At 46.1% G+C, this 10,917-nt stretch overlaps 1 protein-coding gene across 1 annotated transcript in view; it reads right to left on the reverse strand.

Annotated features, from left to right (window-relative positions):
• Positions 1-1,943, reverse strand: part of Rps6ka5 (ribosomal protein S6 kinase A5) — a 172,188-nt gene extending 170,245 nt beyond the window's left edge. The window contains exon 1 of the mRNA XM_021178733.2: positions 1,638-1,943. Within this exon, the coding sequence (XP_021034392.1) occupies positions 1,638-1,737 (100 nt within the window). The 5' untranslated portion in view covers positions 1,738-1,943. The remainder of the gene's footprint in view (positions 1-1,637) is intronic.
• Between the last annotated feature and the right edge of the window lie 8,974 nt (positions 1,944-10,917).

Raw genomic sequence — 10,917 nt, forward strand, 5'->3', positions numbered from 1 at the left:
ACTAGTGAGTTCAGTGCAGTCTTGTCATCCATCAGAAGAATTTCTAAATGCAAACTTGATGATTCACTCGCAGTTAGTTGACAAAGGGAAATAAAACAGCGCTCATTGTTTTCTACAGAGTTAGCATTGTTTGCAAAATCCAGAAACTGAGCAGTTGGCTGACTACTAACAAGTAGGTTGCCCCTTGGTCTTTGAGCAAAAGACTGCTTGCTGCAGCATGATCAATGGCTGAGCATAGAAGACTTCAAGCAGCATTTGTTGTACTGTATGATTCCACACACTTACAGCAAGGAATCATTATGTAAGATGGGGGTGGGGGGACCAAAATCCTCACTCTAGAAAATGTGACACTGCACCTGGTGTAAACTGGGCATTAACACTACATACATGTATACTGAGAAAAGTGACTTAAAATCCTGTTGAAAATATCAGTTGTTGATAACATTTGGAGTGAAGATCTCAACCAAGGGAATCTACACTGGTTATGTGAGGAATTCAAAAATACTATGGAATAACTGGGTCAGGATACATTATAGAGTCAGAACCATCAAAACTGCAGTGCTTAAACCGATAAATGAGAAGGCATGAATTTACATCTTATACTAAGTCATAGGACTGGCACCAAAGATACTAATGGGCAATCAAGAATTGTGGGTTGTAGTTAACTTTATCAATCTGTTCCAAACAGCAGCAAGATGGACCCGGTTTCTACCTGAAACCTGCCATTTGCCATTTGTGTCTATTTAATATAATGTGCCAAAGACTTAAGTGTCAAAAATCTTAAAACCACTGACACTAATAACTATCGAGCCACTCTAACACATTCTCCATGCAGAAATGATAGTGTAAGGGGAGACCTGACTCCATGGGGCTGGGGAAGACCCAGACTTTACCAATTGGTCCAGATAAGAATTTTCCAAAACAAACCTCGGAATTACACAATGAAAAAGCAAAAGTAAAAAGCTTAGCACACAGAGCTTTACTGATCTCCAGCACAGGGGATGCAAGCACTGAAGTTGCCTAGTGAAGCCTTTCACCCAAAACTTTACATGTATAGAGGCTGCTTGCCAAAAGACGCTGGCAAATTTCACGATAACTCTGAGAGAAAGGACTTAATTCCAGAGGACCACGAAGCCTTTTTCCTTCACCAGAGACTAACCGAGAACCAATACCCCTCTCGCAGGATCGCTGTCCCTTAGGGATGGTACAGACATACATACACACACACACACACACACACTCCCCTCACACCTGAACCATCCCAGACAGACGTGCAGGGTAAAGTGAGTTCAAGCTTCAAGCTCCATCACACACAGCTCCACACAGCTCACCTCTTGAGGGAAAGAGTGCCTTTCCCTCAAGACAGCGTGTAGTGACAGATATGTCACCTATGCAGGAAAGGGGGCATGAAGGCATCTTCCCAGGCTGGGTCCGAAACTGGGGGCTCAGCAGGAGCAAACTTTCTTCTCCTTGCCCAGAGCCTCCCAGGACCCCCGGACTATTCCCCGCCCGCGAAGCCCCGCCCCGGGCCCGTCCCCCCCCCAGCCCGCGCCCCTTTTGGCCTGTGCGCGCACCCATGCCGGCTCTCAGGCGCGCCTCCGCGGCTGGCCCGGCCAGCAGAGGGCGGGGTCGCTCACCGGTCCGCAGCTCGTGCTTGACAGTAAGGAGCTGCTCGCCGCCGTCGCCGCTGTCCCCGCTGGTGCCCGCGCCGCCGCTGCCGCCGCCCTCCCCCTCCATCTTCACCCTCTCTCCGATCGCGCGGGTCGCTCTTAGGGGAACCTGATGGGACAGCAGACGCCCCGTCTCTCCACAGCTCCAGGAGCCGAGCTGCCGCAGCGCCACAACTCCGACACTGAGGCGAGTCTCTTTCCCGCTCTGGCCGTGCAGCTCCTCAGCCTCCTCCCCTCAGCGGGCACCGCTAGTACGGCACAACCCCGCGCCCTGCGCCTCCACCTCCTCCGCCAGGCCGCTCCGCCCACAGCCAGCCCAGGAGACAACCCGGAGCTACCAGCGCTATTGGGCGCAGCGCGCGCGCGTCTGCCAGCGCCCGTTCCCATTGGGCGGCTGGATCTGACGTTTCAGGAGCCGCCCCGCCCCGCTGCTCGAATTGTTGTTGCTTGGCGGGGAGGCAGGAGAGGGAGGAGCGCGAACGCTCCGATTGGCAAGACCTACGATTCGGCCCCACCTACTCGCTTTGGTGCGCACGCGCAGGCAAGGCCTTCCCTCTCCTGACCTCCCCAGAATGGTCACACCCCTTATTCCCAGCTTCGATCTGTTAGTAAACAGTATCTAGTAGTCAGGAGGCGCTCCGGACCTCTGATTGGATACTGCGGAAAGAGGCGGGGAAAGACGATTGGACCGCTTGGTCCGCCAATCACAGTGGACAAAGGAGGGTCCTGGAGGGAAGCACTTGTCACCCACGTGTTTGCGCTCGCGCGCGTCTGAGGGTCCTAGGGAACGGTCCACAAATGTGTGACTGTCTGGAAGATGGCATGTCTTCGAATGATACTATTCTCTGTAGCACTAAATAAATTAAATGAATTTTGTGTTTAAATGCAGGTAGGAGCCGGCAAGATGGTTTCGTGGGTAAAAGTGCTTGCGGCCAGTCGTGGACAACCACAGTGCAATTCCCATATAATGAAAAAGAACTAACAAGTTGACCTCCGACCTCCACCCAAGCTTTAATTAGGGGCATGTATCACTCACACAAGGCAAAACTAAATTACGTTTAAAAATTAAGTACAGGTAGTTCCTACACACAAAAAGTCAAGGTTCTGGCTCCCGATGAGAAATCTGGAATAATAACTTGTGGGGGTGGGGAGTGTAGCTCAGCCTAGCCTTGACCCCCTGGTATGTCTAGCACCACCTCCCAGTGCTGGAATTCGCAGTATGTGCCACCATGCTGTGCTTATGACATGCTGGGGATTGAACTCTCCAGCTTTATGAATGCTAGGCAAGCAGTCTACCAGTTAAACTACATCCTCATCCCAATTTTTCATGTTTAAGAAACTCAAAGAGTGTGGTGAATCATAAAATAAGATTCAATTTCTGCTCCTGAACAGCTATTAATGGAACTTGAGAGATGGGCAACTTGTATACAGGCACAGGAAACTATAAAGAATTTAAACAAAACTGTGAACCAGTATTAAGCGTTAGAGAATTGCACAGATGGCAACGATTATTCTCAAGGCTTTTAGGGCAAGGAGAAAATCTGGATAGCCAATTTAAAGGGCAAGTAAGACAAAACTGGAGACATTTCACACGGAGGTAAGCTGTGAGCCTAGGTCTAGAGGAGATCAAATGCTGGTAGCCTAATGGGCAGGCTAAATGAAGTGTAAGGGAAACAGCAGTATAGGAAAGATGAGTGTATATTTTCCTTCTTGGGGGAAAAAAAAAAAAAACCCACCTGACAGAAGCAATCTAAAGAAAGAACAGGAGTTGCCAGGTGTGGTGGCATTGACCTTTAATCCCAGCACTCAGGAGGGAGAGGCAGGCAGATCTCTGTGAATTCAAAGCCAGCCTTGTCTACATAGCGAGTTCTAGGATAGTCAGGGCTACACAGAGAAACCTTTTCTTGAAAACACTCAAAAGAGAAAAAAGAAAGACCTGGGCAGGGTTGGGGAGTGACTTACATTTTAAGGATAGAGTGTATCATGGAGATGGGAAGATGGAGGAACAGGAGACCACTTGGTCAAGTTGTGTCTGTGGTCAGAAGCAGACAGAGCTAAACTGTGGTACTCAGCAGTCTTTCTATTAAATCCAGGACACCCAGCACAGCTAGGGTGGATCTTCCCTGTTAAGCCTCTCCCTGGGGATGCCATTAAAGAGACACCCACAGGTGTGTCTCCCAGGTGGTTCCAAATCCAGTCAAACTGAGAATGAAGATGAACCGTGTCCTTAAGACAATGAGGAATCTTAAATGTTATACTGAAGCACAGAAGTAATTTAGTAATGAAGTCCCCTACACTAGTTAGAACAGCAAAGTCACTCTCTGATAACTTGTTGAATCCCATGAGGCTGACGGGAAGAGAGGACTACTGGGAAAGAAAGTATTGCAAGTGTAGCACTGACAGCAGAAGTAGGTGATAACGAGAAAAGAAAAGACGAGCATAAGCAATGCAAAAATGATCTTCTAAATATCACATGGATTAGATGAAGGATGGGCAAACTATCTTCCTGTTAGAGGACAGATAGCAAATCCAAGGCTGTGTGAGCCGTAGGCTCTCATTTATAACTACTCAATTTTTCTGGAAAGTGGTCAATAGAAAACAGAAAGACAATAACAAATGGCTGTGTTCCCCTAAGATGTCTTAATGGATATTGGAATTTGAATTTCACATGCCATAATATATTATTGTTTTAATATCTTTTCAAACATTGAAATATGCAAAACCCATCCTTAGTTCATGGGCCTTTAAAAAGTAGATACTGGTCTATATTTGGTAGTCTCCATAGTTGTCAGATTTTTGTACCAAAGTACCGTGAAAGAGAGATTGGAGGGGCTGGAGAGATGGTTCAGCTGTTAAGAGCACTGATTGCTCTTCCGAAGGTCCTGAGTTCAAATCCCAGTAACCACATGGTGTCTCACAAACATCCTTAATGAGATCTGATGTCCTATTCTGTAGCAAGCCGACCCTCGGCTTACAAGGACTGGGTACACTGGGGAGGCAGGCTGGAGCTGAAAGAGAGAAACTAGACAGAGAAATAATGGAGCCAAGCCAATTCCCTGTTCAAGGCTCAATGTTTATTAGCAGTCTGCACTATAAAGGGGGGAAGCCCATCCCCTGCCATGCCAGGCTTCTTGCTGTTTTGTTGCCAAGTTGTTAGCACTAGTCTGCCAGAGCCATTAGCAGTAAGTCTCCAATTTCACAGGTAGTCAGCTATCTCAAGAACATCTCAGGAAGACAGGTTCAGCCTCTCAGCAGGTAGTAGAATCTCAGGGCAATTGTCACTTCAAAAGAAGCCAGCCAAGTCAGAAAGCTGCACCGCAGGTGGCCCCACCTCAGTGGTGACAAGGTCTGTACTGCTTCAGGCTGGGGGAGGCTACACTATTCTGAGGTATCTGAAGACAGCTACAATGTACTTACATATAAAAAAGAAAGAAAGATTATGGGATGGATCCCCGGATTATGGCAGTCTCTAGATGGTCCATCCTTTCGTCACAGCTCCAAACTTTGTCGCTGTAACTCCTTCCATGGGTGTTTTGTTCCCAATTCTAAGAAGGGGCAAAGTGTCCATGCTTTGGTCTTTGTTCTTCTTGAGTTTCATGCGTTTAGCAAATTGTATCTTATATCTTGGGTATCCTAAGTTTTGGGCTAATATCCACTTATCAGTGAGTACATATTGTGTGAGTTCCTTTGTGATTGGGTTACTTCACTCAGGATGATGCCCTCCAGGTCCATCCATTTGCCTAGGAATTTCATAAATTCATTCTTTTTAATAGCTGAGTAGTACTCCATTGTGACATCATTGCACACACTAGCAAGATTTTGCTGAAAGGACCCAGATAGAGCTGTCTCTTGTGAGACTATGCCGGGGCCTAGCAAACACAGAAGTGGATGCTCACAGTCAGCTATTGGATGGATCACAGGGCCCCCAATGGAGGAGCTAGAGAAAGTACCCAAGGAGCTAAAGGGATCTGCAATCCTATAGGTAGAACGAACAACAATGTGAACTAACCAGTACCCCCCTGGAGCTCGTGTCTCTAGGGACAAATGAATCAGAAAATGTCCTAGTCGGCCATCAGTGGAAAGAGAGGCCCATTGGTCGTGCAAACTTTATCTGCCTCAGTACAGGGGAACGCCAGGGCCAAGAAGTGGGAGTGGGTGGGTGGGGGAGTGGGTGGGGGAGCGTGTGGGGGACTTTTGGGATAGCATTGGAAATATAAATGAAATAAATACCCAATTTAAAAAAAAGAAATAGAAAGAAAGAGAGAAAGGAAGGAAGGAAGGAAGGAAGGAAGGAAGGAAGGAAGAAAGAAAGAAAGAAAGAAAGAAAGAAAGAAAGAAAGAAAGAAAGAAAGAAAGAAAGAAAGAGAAAGAGAGAGTGGAGACATCTAGGTGCCCCCATTAGATCAGTGCCCCACAGCTCCCTGGGTGAACCTGCCTGGGATGTCTGTTCTGCTCCACTGTGACTTCATACTTAGCAGTGCTATGCGGAGCTGATCAATGGCTGTGTGCAATTGTTCATTTGTTTGTGCAACAACTTTCATTCCCATTATGTGCCAATTACTGTGGTGGGTGTCAAGGACACAGTGTACACAAGACAGATGCCATCCTTGTTCCTTATAGAGATTACAGTTTAGGAATGGAAATAAATTCTAGGTGATTCTACATAAAGAAACTGCAAGCTTTTCATTTTGCTCACACTGAGAATGTATATCAACGTGCTGTAATGGGATGCATCAGGAGTGCCTGTTTAGGTTAGAGTTGCTGGAAAGCCTTTGTATGGAAGTTTTTTTTTTTTTTATTCAGAATCTTTAAAGATGCATAAGATTAACCAGAACTTTGAAAAAAAAAAAAAAAAAAAAAAAACAAACTGTCCTAATGCGCGCCAATCTCATTTCCTCTTCTTGGGCAAACAGGAAGAACATTTTTCTTTTTTCAGTCCTTTTGTAGCTTGGTTCTTATGACAGTTGGCCAGTGGGCAGACACGGCCAGACACTTTCAAAACTAGCCAAATAACCCCATGCACAGTTGCAGTGTCCCACACTAGCTTTTGCCTTTCTGTAGCAACCAAGAAAGCTTCCCCTCCTCCGCACCCCCCCTCCTCTACACACCTCTCTCATTTTGTTTTAGTGTTTTTTGGTTGTTGTTGAGACAGGGTCTCAATCTATAGCTGTGGCTGTCCTGGAACTCACTCTGTAAACAAGGCTGGTCGAAACTCCCACAGATCTGCCTGCCTCTGCCTCCCGAATACTGGGATCAAAGGCACGTGCCACCATGCACAACAAGCCACATTTTGAATACAGAGGCAACTTCATTTTGGAAGACTCCTGGGCTGAGTTCTTTCTGGAAGAAAAACCACCTGACCTGCAATAAGTCTTTTTAAGTACAAGCTACTGAGGTGGTAGGACGGTTCACTACAAAAGTGTTATGTACCCTACACTATTTCACAGGGGCATTGTTCAGGGAAAGAGAGTTTTCAGATGATGTTCCTAGACAGATAAAGAACCTGTTGCACTTGAGAGACCAAGAGAAAGCCAGTGGAGCTTTTATTACCATAACCAAGAGCTTGCTATGAGATGTATAGGCAAAGACATAAGCACAAGGTATATGCCTGGCCTTATTAATATTTATGAGATTTATCCATGAAAGGGATTTAAAGAATGATATAATTGGGACAGTGTTTTTAAAAAGTTATTTCACTGTATGTGTGTAGAGTGTGTGTGTGTGTAGTGTGTGTGTGTGTGTATAGTGTGTATATGGTGTGTGTGTGGTATGTGTATATGGTGTGTGTGTCTGTCTGTCTGTCTGTCTGTGTGACACCTGAAATTGTCCTCCAACCCCTATTGGTCATACAGTTGTTATTCACATGCAAGCTGGTGACCTGGCTTACTGAGGTAGTGTGCTTTATACAAGTGTGCCAGCTCCTTATCCCTGGATGTTCTCTGCCTCCAACTAGGTGGAAAATGAGGACCAACTCCTGAAATTGTACTCCGACCCCTTTATGTCCTAGTCCTTATTTTGTACCTAGTCAGAGGCAGGGTATTTTTGTCACTGTGGTGGATAGCTAGCCTTGCTGGCCCATGAGTTTCCAGGGATTTTGTTGTCTCTGCCTCCCATTTTGCCATAGGAACACTGGGAACATTAATGTGAGCCTGAGCTCTGGGACTCTGAGCTCACACCCTCACGCTAGTGCAACAAATGCTTTACCCACACACCAGATCTGCATAGTTTACTGATTTCTAGATAATATAAAATTGCAGAAGAGTTGCACAAATTAACCAAGATTAGCAATAAGGATGTATACCACCTTTCATACCCAACACTGTGTACTACCTTTCATACCCAACACTGTGTACTACCTTTCATACCCAACACTGTGTACCACCTTTCATACCCAACACTGTGTACTACCTTTCATACCCAACACTGTGTACTACCTTTCATACCCAACACTGTGGTGGGCGACAAGAGAAAATGGAAGGGGTGCGTTAGGGACTTGGGGGAGCTGGGGGCACTTTGAAACAGCCACTGAGAGCAATAGATGCAGCGAAGCAGCTTTGATCACTGCTGACTAGCACTGGGGTCTCAGATGGAGTTAGACACCCTGAATCTTGATCACCACTGCGTGTCTTTCTCTAGCAATGTAATTTCCCTTGGGGTTAGAGGTCAGCAATTGGGCAACAACCTGGCCCAAATGAATGACCCCAGAGCCTAAGTGAGAAACAAAGGCTATGGAAGACAGAGTGAATGGGGCTCACCTCAGGGAAAGGATAGATGGGGTTCAGGAGTTGGTGCTAACATAGGTGCACAGGGGATCCTCCAAACCCAACTGCATTATGGGGTCCCCACTTGAAACACCTTTGAGAGAGGAGAATACAAATACTTGAATAATTAACCCTGGGCCAGGCCTGAACTTTGGGTGTTTCCTAAAGCTGGTCCCCAAGTAAATATAATGTATATCTGGGTTGTAAGGCACAGCTATGTTGTACAGCCTTTCCATTAGAGGATGATAAATAAGAACCAGTGGAATTTTGAAAAACTAGCAGCTTTCCAGAGGTGGTATCACTATTAGATCACATAAGGAAAGCCATCATAAAGCCAGACTTATATATGTAATTTGGGGAGGGATCTACCCCACTCTAGCCCATATAGTTCCCGAATAAGAGACACAGAAACCTGGTATTTTTATTAACAAGCTATGAGCCTAACCTGGGCAGGTTCTGAGCTATTCTAACCCCCATCTCAGCCACAGACCCAGTGTTCCTTGCCAACTGACTCTTGTTTTGTTTGTCCTGCTCCATGTGTGTCCTCAGGGAGGTTTTCTCTTGGCCATGTGCTCATGGTCCATCCTCACGGTCCATCCTGCCTCCTGGAGACCTTCTCCTCCCCCTACCTTCCTCTTCCATGGTCCATACCTGAGATCTCCCTACTCAGTCTCAAGTCACACCTTCCTCTCTCCTTTGCAGTCATAGCCTTTTCTTATCCAATCAGAGGTTAGTGGGGGAGCATTCTTTACAGCATGTTGGTCAGTACAATGCCCATGTCCAGACTGCAACCTAATCTTGGGATGGATCTTGGGTCAAAACTCAGCATCTGAATACACATTGCACAAGACCAACTGAAGCATAGGCTGAAAACACTGAAAAAAAATGGCTAATTTAACTGACTGGATCAAGGCAAGAGTGACAGTAAGAAGTCAAAGGAGGAAAAATTTTGAAATATGGAGGTAATGAATGCACTTTGGGCTGTATGTAGCAATTAGAAGTAAGGAAGCCATAACTGCCCTAAGAGATGGGCATGTGCAACAAGCAGGTTCAGGTTCTGTTCACAACACATTTGGAAAGTGAAAGTTTAGGGGAAATGAGGTCCCTGCTAAAGCTGAGAAGAATCAAGAAGAAAGCTTGGATGTGTTCATTTTCTTTTAACGATGACTTTTCCTCTGCTTGGGGAGCAGACATCTTTACTCAACCTCTGAGTTATGAGCAGGCATCTGTGGTACCATTCCATGTAGCTTCATAGATTTCAGCTACTTCCCTTTTATTAGCACAGGGGCTGAAGACTATGAGAGGCTTGACCTGCTGTGAGCCACTACAACGTGATGAATCTCCTCCCTCAAGTAATAAAAGCAAGAAGCTCCTCACTCTGGGATTTGGGCAATGCCTAGATTCATTGTGTTAGATGTAGTAGCTTAACTCTGAAATGTCCCCAGACACTCACGTTCCTAAATGCTTGCTCCCCGGTGTATTTCTTTTACAGAGAAGCTGTGGAACCCTTGGGACAGTGGTTCTCAACCTGTGGGTCTCAACCCCTTTGGGAGTCAAACAACCCTTTTACAGGGTTGCCTAAGACCATCTGAAAACACAGATATTTGCATCATGATTCATAGCAGCAGCACTATTACAGCTATGAAGTAGCAACAAAAATAATGTTATGGTTGGGGGAGCCACCACAACATGAAGAACTATATTAAAGGGTCACAGCATTAGGAAGGTGGGGAACCACTGCTCTGGGATGATGAACAAAGCCTTTGAAAATAAGCCCCACCCTGGTCCCTGCCCTCCTCTCTGCTTCCTGGTCCGCTGCCATGGGAACAGTCTCCAATGCACACTCCTACTGCCATGAACCAAGCCATTCCGCCATGCTTTCTCTGCCATAACGGACTGAAATTATGAACTGCAGTATATCTTTACTCCTACAAAGTGTTTCTTGTAGGCTTGGGTCACAATAATGCAAAGTAAAATATATCACACTGTCCCTTAACTCTGCCAACAACAGCCCAGAGAGTTGGACACCAACCTTGCCTACTTAGTGCTATATATAAATCATGAGACCCGGAAAAAAAGTAAAAAACTACACTATCTGATCTTAATGCTCTTTTGAACCTGTCAGATCTTTATTGTGCAATATTGATCCAATCAGTTTAAGGGACTAAGTACAGGATAGAGAGGGCCACTCAGTTAATAGGTGTCAGATTCAGACTGAAGGTCTCCCACTCTCAGCTGATGTTCCCATGCTGCCTCTGTTCTGGAGTCAGGATGCCGGGAGGTAGGTTCACAGACCTGAAGGAATCTCAGGCAGGGAACAATAGCAAACAAACTGTTTCTCACTCTACCATCTGGCACCCTAGACAGAACCTAGAGGTGCTGAGTTCCAGACCAAATCAGAAGACTCAAGTCCGAGAGCGGCTTCCACTATTAGGTGAACCAGTCCTCGGCTGTAAGAAGCCACACAGAATGCAGGGAGCATCTGC

Source organism: Mus caroli, unplaced genomic scaffold, assembly GCF_978045245.1.
Source record: "Mus caroli unplaced genomic scaffold, Mus_caroli_1 scaffold_14, whole genome shotgun sequence".
Taxonomy (NCBI): domain Eukaryota; kingdom Metazoa; phylum Chordata; class Mammalia; order Rodentia; family Muridae; genus Mus; species Mus caroli.